Source organism: Solanum stenotomum, chromosome 9 (assembly GCF_019186545.1).
Source record: "Solanum stenotomum isolate F172 chromosome 9, ASM1918654v1, whole genome shotgun sequence".
NCBI classification, from domain to species: Eukaryota; Viridiplantae; Streptophyta; class Magnoliopsida; order Solanales; family Solanaceae; genus Solanum; species Solanum stenotomum.
This window is the reverse complement of record NC_064290.1, coordinates 35,271,564-35,295,671: the sequence shown is the minus strand read 5'-3', so window position 1 is coordinate 35,295,671 and position 24,108 is coordinate 35,271,564. Positions and strand designations below refer to the sequence as shown.

The 24,108-nt window shown below is 33.9% G+C and overlaps 1 protein-coding gene across 1 annotated transcript; it reads right to left on the bottom strand.

Moving 5' to 3' along the window:
- Positions 1 to 203: 203 nt before the first annotated feature.
- LOC125876623 (uncharacterized) lies at positions 204 to 14,422 on the bottom strand. The gene is made up of 10 exons (XM_049557843.1): positions 14,143 to 14,422; positions 8,483 to 9,366; positions 7,769 to 7,898; positions 6,627 to 7,075; positions 6,392 to 6,472; positions 6,217 to 6,315; positions 3,659 to 3,817; positions 3,438 to 3,524; positions 3,205 to 3,276; positions 204 to 847 (listed from the first exon to the last, which is right to left on the bottom strand). Exons 2-10 carry the CDS (start codon positions 9,284 to 9,286, stop codon positions 524 to 526), a joined length of 2,205 nt encoding a protein of 734 aa, XP_049413800.1. The 5' UTR covers positions 9,287 to 9,366; positions 14,143 to 14,422; the 3' UTR covers positions 204 to 523.
- Between the last annotated feature and the right edge of the window lie 9,686 nt (positions 14,423 to 24,108).

Here is a 24,108-nt window from a genome sequence, read left to right as displayed (position 1 = left end):
TTAGTTTTTTTATTTGTTATTTGAATTTTACTGATAAATTAGTAGCATATTCTTTATTTTTAGTTAAAAATTATATCTATAAATGTATGCCTCTAAATTATTAATAAAATAATTCCTTTTGACAAAATTGCAGTATTTTTTTTTCAAAAAACCAACCGTTACCAATTTCCCACCGAGGCAAAGAAAATGAACCATCAGACCAATTTTAGCGAGAGTTGTAATCGTTCTTTTTGCTTGGAGTCCCCATTTCATTTTCAACATGCATCTCTCTCATGCTCTCATTTCTCAACTCAGTATAAAGGTCAGGATAGGAACATTTACCCAGAAAGTGAGACTACAATTTATTTGCCAACTTTTGGGCAATCTATTTCAAACTGACCCAGAACATGCTTAGACGACGATTCTTCGTCTGACAGAAATCATGGGGTCAAGTCAATTCCAGGCTAGTATCAGCTAATTTTGGCTCTCATTTGGCCATGTCCTTGAATAATTCAACGAGGTAGGATCAGAGTGAGCTTCATACTCACCATTGCTTCTTCCCCTTTTTCTTTCTCTTGTTTCCACTTCCACTACCGTTGCCTGTACTACTAGTACTCTTGGAGGTACTTCCACCTGGTGTAGATGGGCTCTGTGGCGTGCTGCCATCAAAATCATCAAACATACCAGCTTGTACAGCATTCTGTAGCCACTCGACAAATTCTTCCTCGGTCATGCTCTCTTCCATATTTGGCATTGGCATCCCACCTTTTTGTCCTGAGCTACTTCTCTTCCCATTGCTGTTCTTCAAGGTTACACTAGTATTTACATGGAAGCTTGGTTTGTGACTGCTGACCGGACATCTCATTCCCTGCACAACCAGCATAATGCTCAATTCTTCAAGCACATAATCTAGATACAGAGGTACATCCGCTCAGTTAAATTAGGTCATTTCGATGATTAACCAACCTTAAAAGATCTAGAGGCACTCTTCCATTTTAGAACTACAAAGTAAGGGGGCATACAGGGTGTGTTTTAAACAATTTTTTTTAATTGTTCAAGCAAACTTAAGAAGAGACAAAATTACAAGTTGTTTGGGCTTAAGAATTGTCACAAGACACTGGCAGAAGTTTGGTCAAATCAGGGATGGAATTTGAGTTTTAGAAGGCCCCTAAATGATTGGGAGATCCAAAGACTAGTAGATTTCTTTGGAATCCTTGAACAATTCAAAGGAACCTCTACCTCCCAAGATGGATTGTTTTGGAATCATAACTGCAACGGAAATTTTAGTGTGAAGGAAGCTTACAAAAAGTTCAACTCTTTCACCCATCAGGTTACTGGTTGGCCATGGAAACTTATCTGGAAAGTTAAAATACCTCCTAAAGTGTCCTGCTTCACTTGGCAACTAGCAAAGTAGGCTGTTTTGACTCAGGAGAACCTCATGAAAAGGGATATCCAACTGAGTCCTAGGTGTTTCCTGTGTGGAGAAGAGGCTGAAACAGTCAATCACCTCTTTCTTCACTGTAGGATCACTAATATTTTGTGGAGCATTTTCATCAATTCGAAGGGCCTACTTTGGGTGATGCCAAGAAATATTGTCCAGGCCCTGAAGATATGGAGTAGCTTTGCCTACATTTCTGGTCATAAAGAAAGATGAAAGATCATCCCCACCTGTATCTGGTGGTCTGTGTGGAAAGAGAGGAACCTCAGATGCTTCCAGAACAAAAGTAACAGCATCCAGAAGATGAAGATGAATTGCTTGGTTTTATTTCATTTTTGGTGTAAACAGGAGTATATGGAAGATCTAGAATCAGTAATGAATGCTTTAGGCACCTTGTAATTTTTGTTATTTAGGATTGAAGATCTTCCTGATACTCTCCTTTTATTTGTAATTAGTAAACCTCAGCTTTGATATTTTGGAATATAATACTAGACTGTTGCCTTCTCAAAAAAAAAGAATTGTCACAACATAGCAAAGTGAAGCCACCAAGATCTTCCTTGACATGTCAGTTAACAAACTTGCCAATGATTTCTCAAACTAGTAGTGGAAACATAGAAGCAAACAGGGGATCCATATTTTTGGAAAAGACCCATTCTATGATTCTACAGTGCTAATTATTCCTGTATAGGAGCATTTTCTGTCCACTCAGAAAAATCCTCATCCATGGGAGTTGATCTTTCCTAAATATGGAGAAAAGAACAGTATAGTACCCATGGAAGATAAAATTGAAGTTGGTCCAAGCTTAACAAGTAACTATGATGGCAGTAGAATCAGTCAGACAGACCCCCCTTCCCTCCCCCAAAAATAAGAGACATACAGTAAAACCTATATGTGGGACCATGAAATAGAGATATTAGTTCCGACACAGCAAAATTCATTTGAGGATGAAATCTCAGTGAATTTAAATGAATCCACTTGTGAAAATGTCATTCATGAACTTGAGATCATGATTAATGATCTCGGTTGCCGCAATAAAATGGACGTTAATAACCTGTTGGATGGGTGAAAATGATACATGTTCATAGGTCCAGAGCTTAGAAGAAATTGTGGATACCATTGAAAAAAATAATGCTGATGATAAAGTAGAAGATGATACAATACCTTTGGAACAAGTTACGGTCAAGAAACACTTATTACAATTAGAACTCTTCACAGTGGTGCAGTTCAAAAAGACAACACTAAAACTTTTGGATGCAATAAAAAAAGTAAGAGATGAGTTTCAACAAGATTTAAATTTTAACAAAAAAATAGAACACAATACAATCATGTTTCACTAAATTGTCTTAGATATATTTGTACTTTTAACGAATTATTAATTTATAATATTCATGGGACCATATATTTATATAGGGGTCTTCAGAAAGAATATTATCTTATCAAAATGAGTGATTTTTTCCATTGGCCCAAGTCGGGACCGGAGAAAAATATTATCTTAGAGATGTTATTAATTAATCGAGTATTAATTTAGTGAGGTTTTACCATAAATGATTATTCAATTGGGATATGTGAGCCCAACCACACAATTAACTTTAGTTCTCCTATGAGATTTGCAGAAAGCTAGTGAAGTCCACACCTTACCGTGATGATAAAAAGCAAAAAAAATCAATGATGACTACAGTAATGCACTTTGAAGTACTACCAATAAGTTCTTCTCAATTCCCAGACCAATTCAATTCCACATCCAAGGAACATCGAAAACTTTTAAATGATGAGAAGAAAAAATCTACCTGACAGATATACCATTCAGTTGCGTTATAGATCCTGCTATCAGCACAAACATAGGCAACAGGATTATCTACCTGCGCAGATTGGTGGAGATCAGTAGGGTAACATATACACAAGGATGACAGATAGAGGAAAGAACTAAAGAGAACAAAATATTTAAAGAAGAGATTCATCATGAAAGATGTCTCCTCAAAAGCTTTCTTCTTTCTTGCTTTTTGATCAAATTAGTTGATACCTTCAGTAGCATTCCGAAAAAGAATGGATGTGAAGGCTGTTCAACCCATCCATCTCCATCTTTTGCTGGATGAAAATCTTTACATTCCTATGAATGGAAGAGAAAAAGATAAATGTCCTTGCAAGAACCTAAGCTGAAGAGGAGGAAGACAACCTATGTATGCTAAAGTGAACCGAATTCAAGAATTTATAACATGCTTATACTGTGACTGGAGGGCAAACCTGGCACCATCTTGCTTTGGACTTAGTTTTCTTAGTGACAATCCAGACATGAAAGTTGCCACACTTTTTGCAAGTAATTCGTCGAGCTTCTCCAAGAGGATCCTCGCCCGCAGCTTCTGTCTGAGTGAAACCAGAGGTGAAGAATCCATAGCCTCTACCCTAAATTATTTGAGATAAGGGTTAAGCATGACCCAGAGTCAAGTAAAAGTATAATCAAGCATTACAATCCCACTATCAGGAGTACTTTCCAAAACTATTTCCTAATACAAGATGATACTTTTCTAAAATACAACTTGGGACCTAAAATAGAAAGTTGACATAAAACTGCACTGAAAGGAAGACATTTACTGATGGAGCTCATTCATCTACATTCGAGCCCAGCTGGCAAAGAAGCAAAAGAGTAAAGACTTAAGACTGCATAAGAAAACTCATTATTACTTAAAAGTTGCTCCTGTTAAGATACGTTTCTCCAGATGGGTTCTTCAGCAAAAGGTGAGACTAAGCCCTCTTTTTCGAAAGAAAACGAAGCACTAAAGCCTTAGATATTTCAAAAAACATGAGATTTGTCAAGGACTTGAGCATTCTCATATTTCAGTTAGATATCATTCAAAGTTCGTTTCTCCTATAGAAAAGGAAATTACTTTGACGCAAAGGAAATAGCACAAATTGAAACAAAAAATCTTTTTGTTGATCTCACTGTATATCTGGCTTATACATAAAATGAAAAAATCTGACTTCCGATGTGTTAGAATATGAATAGGTTTATACAATCCTATTAGAATAGGAATAGGTTTATACAACCCTATAAGAATAGGAATAGGTTTATACAATCCTATTAGAATAGGAATAGGAATAGAAATAGAAATAGGAATACTAAATAGTATCCTACTTGGTAAAGGATTGTATTCTAGGGTCTATAAATAGGGTCTCAATGTAATAATGTAAACACAACAATTCAATAATATTCTTTTCCTATATTTCTCACATGGTATCAGAGCCTCTCGAACTTGGTAGAGAATTAAAGAGCTTCCGCTGCCGGCGGGTGGCACCCATATATGCTGCCCATCTGGCCAATGATTATGTTAGCAAAAGTTGGCTCATCATGCATCATTCTAGTGACTATTTTCTTATATCTAATTTGTGTAGCACCGTGTCATCATTCCGGTGACTGCTTTTTCATATTTAATTTGTGTAGCACCATGCCATCATTCTGGTGACTACTTTTTCATATCTAGTTTGTGTAGCACTGTGCCATCATTCCAGTGACTCCTTTTTCATATATAATTTGTGCAGCACCGTGCCATCCTTCCGGTGACTACCTTTTTTTGCATATCTGATTTGCGTAGCACCGTGCATCTCTCCGGACTACTTTTCATATTTAATTTGTGTAGTACCGTGGATTTTTCCGAACTATTTCTCATATCTGAGTAGCACAGCATCATGTGTCTTTTCAGTGACTTCTCAGATTTGATTTGCATAGTTCCATTCGTCTTTCCGGTGACTCCTTAAATCTGATTTGCATAGGGTTGTGCCATCATTCCAGCCCTACCCGTATAATTTTTCTTTTTCAGTAGGGTCGTGCCATCATTCCGACCCTACCCATATCATTTTTCTTTTTCAGTAGGGTCGTGCCATCATTCCGACCTTACCCATATTATTTCTCTTTTTCAATGGGGTCGTTCCATCAATTCGAACTATCCTATATAATTTCTATTTTCTAGTTGGGTCATGACATCATTCCGACCCTACCCATATAATTTTATTTCTTAGATTGTGACCACTTTTACCCCTCAAATCTAATACTCCGGCATATGAGCATGTTGCGGGTAGTTTTTCGGTGACTTGTTTAATATCGACTGTCTATTGATTCCAACATGAACCATGCACTTTATACTAGATTTTAAGCACTTACAATGTTCGCTGCATTGTGAAGAAGTCTATATGGAGCAACCACCTAATTTTGTTGCTCAGGGGGAGTTTAGTAGCCTTGTATGTTGATTACGTAAGTCACTCTATGGTCTGAAACAGTCTTTGCAAGCTTGGTTTGGGAAGTTTCAACACTGTAATTTTATCACTCTGTGTTTTATCGACATTATGCATCAAATTCAGTATTTCATGAGAAGATCAAGCACATTGAAATTTATTGTCAATTTTGTGAAGTCGAGTGATCAACTCGCAGATGTCTCACCAAGCCCCTCATCGGTCCTCGTGTTAATTACATTTGTAACAAACTAAGTACATGAATTGTATGCACTAGCTTGAGGGGGAGTGTTAGAATATGAATAGGTTTATACAATTATATTAGAATAGGAATAGGTTTATACAATCCTATAAGAATAGGAATAGGTTTATACAATCCTATTAGAATAGGAATAGGAATAGGAATAGAAATAGAAATAGGAATACTAAATAGTATCCTACTTGGTAAAGGATTGTATTCTAGGGTCTATAAATAGGGTCTCAATGTAATACTGTAAACACAACAATTCAATAATATTCTTTTCCTATATTTCTCACACGATGAACTACTTAAATGACTCAATTATATTAATTCCAACCTTTTGAGAAGGACTTTGGAACCGACGAAGGTAATTTACCAGCTCTTCCCTCCTCAATTCATCATCATATGCTTTTCGTTTTAAAGAATCAAGTAAAACCTGAAACAATCCAATTCTTATCAAGTGCAGGATGAATACTAGATACAAAACTCAAATCAAAGGACAAAACTTGTACCTCATAGGCGTTTTGAAGTTTCTTAAAAGCTTCAGCAGCCTTTTCATTACCCATATTTTTGTCAGGATGGACCAGCATTGCCTAATAGGAGATATTATTTAGCTGATTAGTAATTTCACTTCGATAGCAGGGCATTTCTAATGAAAGAATTATCAGACTTCAAAAAGCATGATGTCCAGAAATATCAGAGACGGATATTTTAGAGTGAAAATTTCAGGAGGGTATAAACAATCACCTTTTTCCTATATTCTCTCTTGAGAACTGAAGCATCTATATTCTGAAATCGCATTAGGCCCAGTGCTGAATAGTGATCTGTACTGTTTAACAATCTGAGAACTTCATCTTCGGAAGTCATCTCAGCATCAGATCCACTAGTTGAAGGGATGCCAGTGTCACAATCAACAGGATGAACATACCCATCATCAGCAGATGGAGGCACTGATCCACTCGAACAGAAGCTAGGTTCACCTTGTACTCCAGTTGTTTGATCAGGAAAGGTGTGGGCCCTTCTTTGCTCATTTACATTGTTTCTTAAGAAGAATATGAGAACATCACTCGAAATAAATGACAAATTCAATACGAAGATTAAACCTATCCATCCAACATATGTCCATGCACAATATACAGAATACAAAGTTATGACAAACACTGCAAGCCGTTCATGTTTCAACCTGTAAAGAGCTCCTACATTTAAAGAAAACCAACACTTGGTGGATAAAACTAAAAAGTAAAAAGAAATCCTCAACACTAAGGGTGGCAAACAAGCGGGTCGAGTCGGATATGGATTGATCAAAAATGAATCAAGTGAAAATGAATAAAATATTTGACCCGACCCATATTTGATATGGATAAAAATGGGTAAACCCAATGGATCATAAGTACTCCTAAATTACAAGATTTTTTCCTTTCTCTCTCTCCTTTTAGGGTGTGTTTGGTTATGAAGGAAATATTTCCATGTTTCCCTAGAAAATATTTTCCTGATTTAAGGGAAGTTTTGAATTTTTTTTCCTTAATGTATGGATGGAAGTCATTTTTCTGAAATTAGAGGAATGTAAGTCCATTTTAAAAAAAATTCCAAAACATTTAAATAAACCAACATGAGAAAATTGGAAAATATTTTTCTTCATAACAAACACACCCTTAATAAGTGTACTTTTTAGAGGTTCCTACATTCTTACATACTTTAAGGGGAGTGCAATTGGTGAATATCCATTTTCTTATCCATATTTTATAAAGGATAATATGGGTTATCTATATTTGATCCACTTTTAAATAATTGGAAAACCAACCCATTTAAAATGAGTTGGGTCGAGTGGATAACCATAAATATTACCCATTTTGCCACCCCTACTCAACACTAAACTTGAAAACAATCACCTCCACTCAAAACCAGAAGAACTGCTGCCCAAAATCTTCCATAGAACCACAAGTAACTGATACTCACTGTAGCAACTCCTAGAACTGCGATGATGAACCCAGTAAGAAGTCCAATAACAGCAACTACTGCCTGAATTAAATATGAATTCATTACAGCAAGATATTGAAATGTTTCATAGAAATTATGCAGTTTAAGGAAAGGAATCTAATCAAGAATTAGAAAGAGTGTGACCACAGGAACTCCACAAAATCAATATACTAATTGAGCAAAGTTAAAGTCTAAGACACTGCTGAAGAAGTAGTCGGTCCCCAGAAAGAAAGAAAATATTTCACTTAAAAACTGTTGTGACCACCTTCAGTAATTCAATTATCAACTGAAGGAAATGGAACAAAGAATACAGAATCAAAATCAGTAAAAGACAACTAATAGAACCCTAAAGCATGAAATGGCCAAAGTCAAAAGTGGATACAATGATTAATGTCCAATTTTTTTTTAACAAATTCACACACTTTTTATAAATAACTTAATTCAGTGACTTCAATAATAAGAAAAAACCAGAGCTCCTCAAAACTATTTCTGGTTCAGCAGGAAATCATTCATTAGTCGACCCAAAGTTGATAAGCAATTCGGGTTAGATATTTATGCTTATTAACACCTTTTATCAGGGGTAGACAATGTTGCTATCCACACAAGAACAGAAGCTAGACGCTTACCAAAATCAATAGAAACTTGAATTTAGCGGCTGCAATCAAAGAAAGAACACCACACCATATGACTGAGAGAATTGATGTCATCCCCATACACAGAAAGGACTCAATTCCTCTAAGGGCACAATCCAACCAAACCATTGTTAATAAAAGCATTATATTTCCAAAATGCATGATCCACCTAACCACTATAGGGTATGCTTGCTGAACCTTTTCTTGAACATACCCAATCGCAACTAATAAATTGCCCTTTAAAGGGTCAAGCAAAGGTTTCCACCTCTCTAACCACTGAATTGATACCTTTGGGACAGACAGAGCCAACGCCATCAAGTTCCTAAAAACAACCATCATAGACACTTTAAAATTTTCTAATGTATTGTCTCCATCCAGTCCTGTTCCTAAGTGACCAAAACATCCCTTTGAATTATCTGAGTGCTTACTAGTGTGTGGAGATGTATCAATTCCTTTTCCTGATTCAGAATCCACCCCTCTACTTTTACAACTATGGAAAATTCCTGCATCAGTGCCTTCAGGCCCTGTTTCCTCTGGAATCGACAATGTATCAGTACCTTCCTTTTCCTTTATCAGTGATCTTCTAGATTTGTTCTTGCATTTCTTCTTGCCTTCACTTTCATGTTTATTGTTTAAGCTCTTTGTTATAGATATGCCAGAAAGGTTACCATTAAAAGGTTCTTCAGCATTTTTGCCTTCTGCCTCAGTCAGATTACTGTTTTCATTCTCATTTAGCAATCCAGATCCAGAATCTGAAACTCCTTTTCTGTACTTCTGTCGGTTTCCTTTGCGAGCCATTGACTATATATGGTATCAAAAAACTCTAGCAACAAGCCAGTTCAACTCATCTCCAGTGTCCTCAACATCTATCAAAAGTCCTGTGTTGCAAGCAATACGAAAGTAAGCAAATTTACAGGAAATTTCAAGCATCAACAAAAGCTTTAAGGTGCCACCACTTAGATAACCAAACAATGAACACACATACAGGCATATCTCATTCCTAATGCATGCAACTCAGTCAAATTACCTTTCTTCACAATTGGCAGCTGTGACTGTAAAGGAAACAACATTCTCCTCATGCTTATTCCCCCAACTACAGATAATAATGGACACTTCGGCTTAATAATGTGGCAATCTTCCAGTTCTAGGCAGATAAAAAGGAAGTTTTTTAGAGTATCGTTCATTCACGCGTACTCAATCAGAAACCTATCGTTCATTATTAACCTTCTTTCTTTGCAATATACTGTCATCTTCCCCGAGATTTTCCTTGATCTAGTCATGTGATCAGTAAAACACTGTCTGCTCACTGCTCTCAATTAATATCAATTTCATTTAAGCAGGAAATACATAAACTAATCTAATGGAAGGGCAATACAAGGAATTAATAATATCATGCATCCAACATCACCAGTTTGAATGGGTTTCTGTACATCTTCTACTTGAAACAACAAATACAAGAGAAATTATTGGTTATCCTTTAAAATCATATTGAACTTTAAACACACGGAATCTTGTCATTCTATATTTTTTGAAAATGGTAACGATGTATTATATCACAAAAGTCTTGTCATTCTATATTAAATTCTGAGGAAGGTAATCTTTTAGAATTTACAAAATAAGGCCAATCTTTGGGGTAGTCCAATCAGGTCTACAAAGCAGGATGGAGGAACCGAATTTAAAAGAGAGAATAACTTAAGCATAAGAATTTGGTGATATATCAATGTGAATTGTGCAGTAGAACATTTGCAAGGCCACCTGAGGCTTGCTTCCTAAAATCAGAAAATGAACTGGCCACAATTTTGAGTCTAGTTTTGTGTCTAAGGAAGAAAAGAAAATTTGTGGCAGTTCCTATCTTAATAACAAAAAGAAAAAAGCAAATACCACAATATCTACTTTGGTTTACATCTTTGAATATCATGTACCAGGGAAATCATTTGAGGAAGGATAAACTCTTAGAAGTGAACTAAGCAACTATAAATGCAAGGAAATTCTACCAGTAATTAATGATGCCCCAAAAGAAAAGATTTTTAAAGTAAACCAATGAAAAAAATCATTCCATATGAATATATATCAAATGCCCAGATGCTTTCTAGCATGTAATCCATCAAAAACTGCTTAGACTATAGTACATCATTTTTATCCAAATTAACTCTTCTAAAAGCAGCAGAATCAACAGGCAAAACTACAACTAAACTATGAAATTAATATCAAAATGCGGGATACACGATGACCAAACCAATTAAGGAAATTTATCACAATAACTAATACATACCTCTTTTCCAGTGAACATATGGAACAACAAAGAAAGTGAATACTCCCTAACGTACTCAAAATTATTCTACACCAACTTTCTACTATAGTAGAAGCATGGGTAGCAGCACTTGGTATCAACATGGCTGTCTTTTGTCATTAAAAATTAAGTGAAGGGTAATTTTAACTTTTCACTATAACTTATATGTACGTGTCTTTCTCCCAGCATTTGAAAAGCCACGTAATGTGCCAATTTCCTATTTTTCTTCTCCAAATCTAAAATCTTCCATAACTTACTCTCTGTTCTCTCCAAAAATGGCATCAGAGACATAGAAGAGACCACCGACCGCCGAGTTTCATGCTTTCTTACCGCTTTCCACAAAATCATTGTTTTAGAGAACCATCAATTGAGTAGGGAAGTGTCTTATGTGCAACTTTTTACAAGGTATTGTTTAGTTCTATTTTCCTTTCCTCATATACCTGGTTTTTGTTGTTTCTGGTTCTAATATATTGGTGGGTCGTTGCATTTAAGTTACTTATAGTTGTATGTGTGTAGTTTTTCTCCATTCACTCTGTAACTCTTAATTTTATGAGAAGTAAAAATTAATTATATCTTCCTATTAATTTGATTTGTAAAAATGGATTAATTTTTCTTGTGAAGCTTGATTTTGAAAATAAGCTCTTAAGTACTCACTATTGTTGTCTTCAGATTGTGCTACTCAGGTTGTCGTTTCACCTTTCTGATAGTTGTTCTTGCAAATTATAGACAAGCATTTTGATGATCCAATTTATTTGTTATATATACATTAACTATTGTACTGCTTCCAATGCTACTATGTATGTGCCTTATTTCAGGTCCTTCCGGAGGAAACTGAAATTCTGCGAAAGTAAGTTATAGGCCTAAAATTGAGTTGGTTAGTTTTTGCGCTAGATATCTATGTTAATTTCCAATTCACTAAATTACCCATGGGTTTTTGGTACTTGATGGTACTAATTCGTCTACTCAAAAGCACCAACTCCTTTAGCATATATTTTCTACTAACTTAATGTTTGTATCTGTTGTGTAATTAGATAGCAAATATGTTTCCCGCAATTTCATAGATTACTTATTCCTAATTTATTCTTATACCTGATTAAGATACATAGAATGTATCAAAATTTTCATTAATCTTATGATCATAAATATGTTAGGTGGAAAGTTAATGTACCTAAATGTCTTTAATCTTATGAACGTGTTTGATGTTTCATTAGAAAGGAATATTTTGAAATCTGTCAATTCACTAGCCTTTTGATCAATAATGCGCAAGAACGCAAAAAGAAAAAAAACTAGCTCTTTGATTCTTTGTATTAATGGGTCATAGATTGCATAAGTAGTGCAACATGAATTACCCTGTTGGTTGAAAGTACTATATCATCCTATTTTAGATCAATAAAGCGTAATATTTCATTGGTCTAAGCACCATGACGCAGAAAATAATTAGGATTCAACGAAGCGATGAAATCTTAAAGTTCTGTTTTTTCAAGTGTCATTAGAGGAATATTCTTTCAATCTCACAAGATCTATCAAGGTTTTTTCCAGGTATATGATCGATCAAGCATTTGGGGAGGAGGAAGAGATATTTCCCAACCACTATTAAGATCGATTAATAGTTATGAAAGTTAATCTATCATTACATCAGGTTAATTTCACTTTTAACCTGAAAAGGATGTTATTTTAGATTGTCAGTTGTTATTTCTGTTCATCTACACCATTTCATTTGTTTGGCCACTACATTGTCTTCTAAGGATGGAGATGTCTTTTTGGATGAAATGATGCCAAACTACTGCCTGCATGTACACAATGGAGTGCCAAAATTGTCTAGACAAAAGTGTTCACATTTTTTAGCATAAAATTTATTGAGCCCTTTTGGATATATATCTGCTTTGGGTTCTCATAGGACACTTGAGGCTTTTCATGGGATGATATTTATATCCTCATGTGGTAAAGGAGATTCTTTTCCTAACGGTAGGTAATGCTTGTGAGATCCTCTATAGAAATTATAAATCTTGTGCTTGGTGTATTGTGATTTGTACTGACTACGACGCTAACGCAATAAAATGGTTGTAGTGTTGTTTCTATTGCTTATGTGTACTTTTTTCATCATTTGATTCTTGTACATTGAAAATGAGACTCAATTTTTTTCCGGCAAATATGAGGTTATGAGGGGTAAAAGCATTTTTCGGGTACAGATCGAAGATAATATGGTTCCTGACTTTTCTCTTTGGCCCTCTTATCAGTTTAGATCATTCAATCTAGTGATTTATGTATGTCAATAAATAGTAAGAGTTCCATGCAATATATTTGGAGTAGTGTTGAGGCCTTTAGATATTCTTACATCTTAAATCAACATATGCAGTGTATTCTTAGGAGAGGTTATTTATTTTTGCCAGCAGATATTTAGATATTTTTGTTTGTAAATGTGTATTTTCTTTTCTCTCGTCATTTATTCCTCTCATTTGTTTTGCCAAAAAATTTGGCTATTAATTTTGGCCCCTGCACTATCTTTTTGAAGTGTCAAATTGAAGAGAGCTTCAATGCTTTAAAAAGGTACACGACACTGCCGGCCAAACATTTCTCCCACTTCAACATGAAGTCTCCAACATATGTGTTGTCAGTCACGACGTCACAAAATTACAACGGTAATTAAGAAAATCAAGATGACTACCACCAACATAGTGACGGACTGTGTTACTATTTCACCTTTTGTGACACCGGTTTCTGTGACGGTGCAAGGGCTATAGCTCAGTTGGTGTGTACATATATTGGCAGTCTTTTACTATGACACGATCTTCAAATACTACTTTATGCTGATTTTTCGGTTGACGCCTTACAAGTATTTCTACCTTTTGTAGCATCATATATGTTGGGCCCATGCACGCACGGGCAACTTCTATCTAGTAATTCTAAAAAATGGCTGTATTGAAGATATAGATCATAATAACCAGAACACATTGACCCGTAAAGCATATTAAGACTGACTCGAACAAATAGCTTCAAAAGATTAAGAAATGCCAAGGTTCAAATGGACTGATTAACAGTAAACAAATGACAGCTAAATAGCAAAGGCTTACTGAAAACTAACAGGGGCAAATTTAATATCAACAAAGCTTTATCATCACTTAAAAACAATAGATAAACTGAGAAATGCTCCCAGGCACAGTTTTCAAGGTAATCACCTAGGGTCCCTTACGGACTCCTAGTTCCTCTTCATCACTTTAAAACCTACAGAATCAACAGTTAAGTGGAGGAACTCAGGAAAAAAACTTAATAAAATACATCCGGAGTCCTCAAACAGAGAATACAACACACTGAAATATAACAAGCCACTGATCAACAAAGAAAAAGAAGTGAGATATAATATTACCTTTTCCTGGGCCGAGACGAAGTTGAGAGATACTAAAATCTAGACTCCAAACCTCTGGAATGGAACTTATAGGAATGAACTAGGGCTTGAAAAAAGGATAAGGATCGGGGAAATTGAAATTTGAAATTCATATGCTGGCAAGATTCGAACTTCCTCAACGAATTCTCAGAGAAATCAAAAGGAAGGCCGTCTCACCTGGCCTTGTTCTGGTGTCGTGCTGGCTGGGTCGCGAAGAAGAAGAAGATAGAGGGTCGGTCCAGTCGTTTGTACGTTGTGTGTGTATGTATGGCTTCTCGGAATTGTATTCTTGTCTGTATTGGGGTTTGTTGCATTTTTGGGCCAATAAAATTGGGAGGAATAGCCTCATTTAGTACTGGGTTGGGAGTCAATATGAGGTTATATTTGCAATTACGAAATGGCCATTTGGATTTTAATTATAGTCAACTCAATCTAAAAATGTAGTTTTATTTAGTAAATTCGTCTAAAAATTGAATAAGACAAATAGATACTAATTAATTAACGAGCCTTTTAATCTTAATAAAATAAAATAATTAGCTTAAATACAAACTATTAACTCAAAATATAAATTATAATTAAACTAAACTAATTAACAAAAATAACTTTTTGTGATATGATTTTTGAATATTTATAAAGGTAGTAAATACATTATTTGAAAATGACAAAATAACTTGAAAATAGTTTTAATTTTATAAATACTAATTATTTCAAAGTTTGAAATTGAAGAAATTCGATAGTTTATCCATATTGCGGAGGGCTTGAGCGTCAACAAAGTAAAACTAACATATATTCATCTAATCAAAATTTTGAAATGGTTTTTAAAGTTGATCAACATGAATTTTACTTCATATATTCTGTTTGGTAACATTTTTGTAACGACCCGAGAGCACCCCCTAGTCGTTACTGGCGTATTCGACCTCTCGGAGGTCTTACAAGCCCTTAGCATTCGTCATAGTATTTATCATAGAAAAATAGCGGAAAATTTTAAACTTTTTCATAATATAACACAAGACATAAAAGTCACCTCATTAAACCTTTAATACAAAAATTGGAGTACTACGTCTCAAGGTAGCCATCACAGCCTTTACAATACAAAAGAAACTACTATCTAGTACATAGAACTTAAGGAAACTCTTTAACATAAAGGTCCTTGAATCTTTAAGGACACACCCGAACTTGGGAATAGTAAGCCAAGCTCATCACTTCTAGGAAAGGCCCTTTAGCCATCACCACGTACACTTGGTGTAAAAAGATGAAGAAGAATGGTGTTAGTACAAGAATTCACTAAGTATGATAACCATGCAAAACATGCTTTTAAAAGGACATTTAGTTGGAAATTATGCATCATGCTTTTTTAGAGAAACTTCAAGAACATTTAGTACATAGGCACAATGTAAACCACATACATCATCATACACACGGAAACCATTCATAATAGCACATAGAGCCACTTATCACATTTTAGGCACATTCAATGCATACAATACATTACCTTCCTCTTTATCTTAACTCCTTTCCTCAAGCAACCCTTAGGGAATACTTGGTGCAATGTATCACCTTAAGGTTACCAAGGTGAACTTACATATAACCTTCATCAATCCAGCCACATATATTCATAGAGTCATAAGCACACCATAAGACATAGTCTTCACATAGGAACCATCACCTAAGACAACCCCCAAGTCACACTAGTGCAATGTGCAAGTAGCATCCCATAATACTACTCCCACCAAGTGTTCCTAGGAAGCCACCATAGACTAAGCACATCATATTCAACAAGTCATAACATCTTCATTTAGACATAAGACCAACATTCTTCATAACATCATATAAGGACTCATTCCTTTACTACATCATTAGTCATAACCCATTTAGTTCATATCATAGATAAACCACCCTCACAACCCCTTCACAAGCTCATTTGTTCAATGTACACATGGAGTCCCATACCCCCACATATACTAAGCAAACTCATTAAGAAGTCATAAGTGTAATTCACATGCATAAACATATTTCATGTGTTGACATAAGTAAAGTAACCTTAACATGCTTTCATATTAACATACATAGACCATAGTCTTTATTACATAAAGAGCCTAATCATAACCTCCCTTAGAGTCCACTTGTGCAATACATAAGTAGGGTCCATAGTCCTACCTACACTAAGTAACTCTTCAAGAAATCATGACTAGAGTTCATAATCTTATCTTAGTTCATTTCTTAACTTTCGGGAGACATTGCCATAACCGACATAGACCATGTGAGCTACATGGAATCCGGTGTTCTACTCCCACACCGAAAAGAAAGGGTACTACTTGCCAAAGTAGGACCTACATACATAATAGCTATCTAGTGGATCCACTAAGCTAATACCTACAGGGGCACATAGTTATGGAACAAGGAGATTGCTACTAGAAAATCTTGACTTACTAAGCGTGGAGGTTTCCATCTCATGAGACAACATTTATGTTGGGAACCCGGACTTGCTAAACGTGAAGGTTCTCTTGTGGAAAGCCGGACTTGCTAAACGTGAAGCCCCCACTCTCATTTTTCATGTTCACTCGGTGCTAAGCTCCAACTCCCTTTTTAAACATCTTTAAGCCTTTATTTAACATTAGTTCATAAAGTAGGCTTTAAGGACTTAATCCCTCATATCATATAGCTCAAAGGTTTCTAAAATGAGAATGACCTTTCATCATAGAATCTATATTATGTGAGAATGACCTTTCACATAATCATACCATATTCATAACATAGTCTAGTTTAGAGTACAATTGAGGAAACCTTTCAAGAGACTCACTTTCACTAGATTATCATAAATCTTATTCATTCATTCATGTGTGTACATATGTGAGAAAACCTTTCACATAAACACATTTATACAATACATATTCATACCTTGCTAATCATACACTTTGCATGCATAATAAGATGTAAGGGTGCATATAAGAGTTCACCTTTCAATAGACACCATAACACATCATGTTCATAGCTATACATGTAGAGTGTGTGCGCATATTGGTCCTCATAGTGACATATTAGCAACAACATTGATATTGAGTGCACTTCCCTTTAAGGGGTCACAACACATTCACAATGTCCCCAAATTATGAGCAATTCACATATAAAGCCTTTAAGGATTCTAGACCACACACCCACACTTTATCATAGGAGACAAGGGCACATTCAACATTGAATAGGTACTTCTAACATGTATATGATCAAACATTCATATAAGGGTCATATAGGTAGGGGTCATTCCACAATAGTGCCTAACATAATCAATCATGTAGACCACACCTTATCCCTAACATTATCATTCACATTATACTCCTCATCATCAACACACTTTAAACATCATGCTAGCATTGAAGATTTCATACATAACCTTCATAGCATAACTTTATAAACATATGCATCATAATCATCAATTCACTTCACATCTATTGCCTTCAAGGCCATGATCTCAACCCGCATAGATAGACAAGAAGTGAACACCTCCACCATAAGTGGATCAAACCACACAACATCAATTCTCGTACTATAGACTAGAAGTTAGGTCAACTTACCAATTCTCCAAGCCATGATCACCATGGATCAATCATCAACAATTCATAATCATTTGACATAGGTAGCAATAGGAATCAACAATGTAATTCAATATCATAAACATAGTCTAAGTACAATTCCATAAACAAAGGGATCAACCCATAACTTTGCCCATAAGGCCATAATCCTCAACTCATCAATATACCAACAATTCAACATGAATAAGTATAGATAATCATAAGAAACATCGATACAATCTAATCTAAACATAATTTCACCAATAGAGATCATATTCACAAAGACCCACATCATAGGCCAATTTTCGAGAATTTGGGGATCATGGGTTTCTTTAAGAATTCCTCTGAAAATTATCTTAAAAACCTTAATTCTACATTAATTCATCAATAGAATGATTTAGAAAATCATTTGACAAGGAACCCATGTTTAGATTGAAAATTGGGAATTTTGGTCTTTGAATCACTTTTGAAAATCTTTGATAGAACTCCTTGAATGAGAGGTTATTCAAGAATCAAGAGTTACCATACCTTAATTATTGAAGACTCATGAAATTGAAGAAGAAATCAGTTGAAAACCCATCTTCTAGCTTGAGCTTCATCAAGGTCTTCAATGGAGTTTTTGAGAGAATCTATTTTGAGACGGAAGGGTCAATTTGAAGAATGGGGTCTAATTTTAGGTTTTTGGGGTTTTAACCAACTTAAAATACCCTAAAATAGGTAGAATAACCGTTTATAATAATTCCCCAAAGTACCCAAACTACCCCTCACTTAGTTGGACCTTTTAAACAAGTCAAACTTGAATTTTATTTTCGCAGATTTTGTCGGGAAACAAGTTTGCGACGCGGAGGTGTTCCCACAAGTTTTCTGGAAATTAAATTCGAGACAGTAGAGTCTGCGACATGTCCGCGACGTGGACCAAACTTTTGGCCCTTGGTGGAGCTAGTCCGCGACGCGGACATGCTCCCTCCAAGCACAACTTCAAGCTGCCTTGGCAGCTTGCTTGGCAAAGGTTGGGGTCTTCCTCGGGGACCCTTAGGGTGGCCCCCGGGGTGTCGTATCCGAACGTTTTGACCCTAAAAACATTTATTAAGACACTAGGGTCACCTCCACTGATTTTAGACTCCAAACAACACATAAAAACATGAACAACATACTAGAACACACCAACACGTAAAAGACTAGTTTCCGAACATCTTGGTCGTCCCTTGACGTTTGACTTCCAAACTCTTTAAAACTGACTTACAAGGCTATTCTTCATTATTTTGACAAGTTATTAATGCATAAAACTCATGTGAGGCTCTACTTTATCCTACTTCATTTTGAGGGTCGTTACAATTTTTCTCTTCATTAGCACTTTTCTTCATTGAGACTCACGCTAAATTCCACGTTTTTGAGATTAAGGCCCCAACACATTTGGCCCTTTTTGGTGATTTTCAGTTTTGACTATTCTACTAACAGTGAAAGTTGTTGACATTCTTACACTAAATATATCTCTGCAATATTTCTGTTGAAAAATAAATTAAATATTCTCCTCATTTGAAATTAGATATGATATATTTCCTCATTTCCTTGTACAACCAAAGATTCAATGAGCTCCTCTTAAACTATCCAAAAAGGTATAATTAATGAAAACAAATTGTATATTATTTAATTTTTTGACCCAATTTATGATTTAAAATCCACATAGTTGGGCTTTAATTTGAAAGCAAGAAGCAATACTTCAATAAGCTCATTTAATCAATCAAATGTGGTCTCTATTTGGTAGAGTGTATTAACAAAAATAATGCATGCATTAGCCTTGTGTATTTCTAGTACTTTGTTTGGTACTCTTTTCCAACCTATGTAAAAATAATGTTTGCATTAGTTATACACTCTATTGTGTATTAAGGTGTATATTGCTAATACCATAAATTTCTAGGTATTAGCAATGCAATGATTTTAATGCATGCATTAACTCAATTAAAGACTCAATTACCCCTCAATACCTTTTTTATATCTTTTACACCATAATAGTGAAGGGTATATTGTAAATAATTTTTTTAATGTACTACATTCTATTTTTAATGCTTCAAACGAAACAGTGTATTCATAAAAATAGTTCATATACAATTAATGCAAGCATAACTAATATATGCATTGATAATGCAAGCGTTACTAATACACTCTATTTAGCATTATTTGTATACACTCTACCAAACGACCTCGTGACTTGAATATATATATATATATATATATATATATATATATATATATTAAAGATACTGCTAAACTTGGACTAAATTCGAGGAGATTTTCCCACTTTTACTCTTACGCAAGTAATCTCACCATCCCTTCACATTCCAATCTTGATAAAACACCAGCAATGACCTTGTATTCATATCTTAAACTTATCAAGGAATTATTTTTACCAAACATCTAAGAAATCAGTTAACACTGAATCTATAAGATCATCATACAAGTATAAAAACAAATTATATATGTATAGGGTAGTCTATGCTGGGTTTAAGCAAGGTGTGAAATAAAAAATGAGAATGAAAAATTGGGAAATGTAAAGAACATGGAATCAAGTGGAGGGAAAATGAAAAGACATTTCTCCCCATATTGGTAGAAGAAAGAAAAAGTTGTGTCCTTATATTAACAAACACTTCTTTTAACTTTTAAAGGGTCAAGTAAAGGGTGTCTCTTGCGCCGTCGCCGTCGTCGTCACTTGTTTGGCTTGGGCAAATGATTTGATTGACAAACTTTTAGGCAGAATTTATCTGATCAATCTCATTAATTAATTTCCTTTTTCTTAATATTAATTTGGAATTATTAATTAATTGATTCACAAAATTAATTTGAATTAGCGTAACAAAATTAGTCTGGAAATTTGTGTTACAAAATTAATTTGAGATTCGCTCAGAAGGACATGTTCTTTCCGAACAAACATTTCTTTTCCCAAAAGACGCCATGACTCTTCTGAAAAGACAAGTCTTTTCTGAATAAGTATGTTCACACCTACAATTGACTATAAATAGAGAAGTTTCTCTCATTTTTTCAATATCAAAATTTTCTCTTCTTATGCATACATTTCTTACAAATAAAATCGATCGATTGAGTTTGTGTATGTGATTTTGTTGCTGACTTTTGCGTTCGTTGAGACTATTGAAGTTTAAGGTATCGCTACTTCTTCAATAATTTATCCCTTTTTTCTTGGGAGGAAATAATCCACCGCCTTGAGTACACTGAGGAGATTAAATTTCTTAAGGAACACAGTGGGTTATGTGGACTCGAATACTTTTTTCTATTTCTTTTCATCTTTTATTGTTTCTGATTTGCTAATCTGAATACATGAGATAATAGTCTATATAGACACACATTTTAAGCAACGCCACATCCATGATGCAATGTTCACCTCTCAATTATTTTTTCAACAAATAAATTTCTTTATAGTCATATTTGAGATTATACTTTGAGGAATACTTGTCCTAAATTGATTAAAGAGCAAGCACAAACATTGCACAGTACTATACCTAAGCAACACTTGGTTTAGATCATGTTGCCTAATTGAATCCTAAAGAATAAAGACCTTGGGACAACAATAGAACACTGATATAGGAGATTATCAAATTAAAAAAATTCACTACTTAAATTGATCAAGTCAACAAATTATAAAATATAAATTAAATAAATGTTATATTTGAGACTGATCTAAAATTTGGAACTTTAAAGGACTATATAAAATCGGTACGAAATATAAACAACAAGACGAATAGATATTTATATGATGTCTCAAAACAAGATGCTTTTTTTTAAAAAAAAAAAAAAAAAAAAACTAGCATCTACATACCAAAAAGAACCCCATCCACCCAAACACACAAGAAAAAAAAAAAACAAGAAATCCATAGCTAGAGGAAAAATCCAATATTCTTCAATCGAACCCCTACTTCATAAATTAATTTACTCAACACATGTTTATGTTGTCTTTCGAATCTTTAGATGAAAAAAATACTTTCCTTCTTCACTTTTGCTTCTTATATTTAGATTTAGCATTGACATGATTTTATATATAATATTTATTATTAGGTCTTGAAAAATAATTTGGAGAGTAAGTAGTTGATGCTTGAGTAAAGCATATTTATTTTTAAATTATATTTTTTGATATGTTAAAAGTGATAGGTAAAAAATAAAAATCTATTTTTCAAATAGTGGACAAGTAAAAGTGAATAGATGGAGTAATTAATATTAATTTTTCTAGAGATATTACATAATTACCCCTGAAATTTGTACCTTATCTTCAAAAAAAATATTTTAATTTTATCTGAATATTTCATGATTGTTATTGTAAGGTGATGCTATATATGTGTACGATTATTTGTCGTTCAAATCTCATGTTATTATAAATAAACTAGATGTGGTTGTCCGTGCGCGCACGTGCCTAGTATTTTTTAGGTAATAATTGTCACAAATATTTATAGGACAACAATTAGTAAAAGGTTGGTAATATCTTTTTAAGTAGAGTTCAATAATGGATTAGTTAAGGATTACCGATAAATTCCATGTTTTCTTGTAGTGATATTTGATTAAAGAAGCGTGATTTACTGATATAATCATGCTAAATGCTGACACTTCTAGTATTTAATCAAACCTATCTACCTAATTAATTATTTCAATAAAATGAAATAGTTTATATGAAATAGTTTATAATTTATCTTGAACATTAACAATTTCGTTTACCAAAAAAAATAAATTAAAGACTGACCATAATAATATTATTATGATGATTAATTTTCAAAACTAAAAGAGTGACTATGATACTATTATAGTATTTAAATCTAGTTTGTAAAATGAAAATTCAATTAAGTCAAAATGAAATAGTTTTTAACTTATCTTCAAGTTTTACAATTTTCCTTTTACAAAAGAAAAATAAAAAATTGTCCGTAATAATATTTTTATAATAATTATTTTTCAAAAATAAAAGAGTGTCTATATTACTATTATAGTATTTAAATCTAGTTCTAAGATGTAAATTCAATTCAGTCAAAATGAAATAGTTTTATAACTTATCTTCAAGATTTATAATTTTTTTTACAGAATAATAAATAAAAGACTGCTCGTAATAATATTGTTATGAATAATTAATTTTAAAATTTATTTTTGATATCTAAATTAAAGTCTAATTATTTAATAACATTAATAGTATAATTTTGGTACAATACTAGTTAGCATCAGCTAGAAAGACAATAGAAAAAAATATATAATAAATGTTATATAAAGGGATAAGGGTCTAAAAAATACCCAATTTTGGCCGAAATTGTTGTTACGATACCAAACTTTAATGAGGACCTATTACCCCCAGACTATTTATTACCGTATTTTAAACATATATATTTGCCCACGTGGACATAAAAAATAATGCAAAATTATAAATAGTAATGTGTCCACGTGGGCACATATATACCTTTAAAATACACTATTAAATAGTTCAGGGGATATAGAATACACTATTAAATAGTTCAGGGGTAATAGGTCCTCCATAATGTTTGGTATCATAACAGCAATTTCGGCCAAAGTTGGAGTATTTTTCAGACCCTTATCCCTTATATAAATTATTTATCCCACTAATAATTATTAAAAAATTCTATATAATATTTCCTGGCCACTTTTACTAAATTGTGTTAGAAATTTATTAAAAAGGGCAAAATAATTCTCTAAATAGAAAAATAATTAATTTTTTAGATTTTATTTTTGGATTCATCATTTAACTATAATTGTATTCTTTTAGCCGGTCAAACTACACATTAGTGCGTCCATATCTACTTGCAAGTGTGAGTCTCATTGGCCTATAAATTCTTCTCACAATCTGTAGAATTAATGTGCACCATTCAAGTCATTGAGGTAAATTCTATCCCTATTTTAAAAGAAATTCTTAGAGCATTTTTTTAAACTGACTATTTTTTATGTGAATAATTCAAAGTCTTCCTTCTCATATAGGATAAGTCAAATACATGAGCTAAATTTCTTTTTAGAAAAAGTCTCAAATTTGGCTTGATTTTGAATATTTATGTGTTTGACATTGATTTCTCTTTTTCTTCTTAGAATGTCGACTTCTAACACTAGATTGCTCCAATGCCATATATGTAACCGAATCATTTTCACTTTTTATGAATTTATGATTCATGTTCGATCTCACCCAATTCAATTACGACCACAAGTTCACATATTAGAAGGTTCAAACAGACCGAATTTAATACCATTGTCAATACTTTCACTACCAACGCAAAATGCAAGATTTCTAAGAAATGATAGACACGTGTCACAAGAACCAACATCATACCATCGCTGGTTACAACCACAACTGCACATAGCAGAAGGTTCAAATAGATCGAGTTCAACATCACAG

Bases quoted from the DNA above. Each gene is read 5' to 3' on its own strand.
- LOC125876623 (XM_049557843.1), bottom strand. From the start codon at position 9,286: ATGGCTCGCAAAGGAAACCGACAGAAGTACAGAAAAGGAGTTTCAGAT. The intron at 3,277-3,437 runs GTATCAACTAAT...CAATCTGCGCAG, and splicing joins TTTTCGGAATGCTACTGAAG to GTAGATAATCCTGTTGCCTA. The intron at 848-3,204 runs GTAGATTTTTTC...CTGGTTGTGCAG, and splicing joins CTGAATGGTATATCTGTCAG to GGAATGAGATGTCCGGTCAG.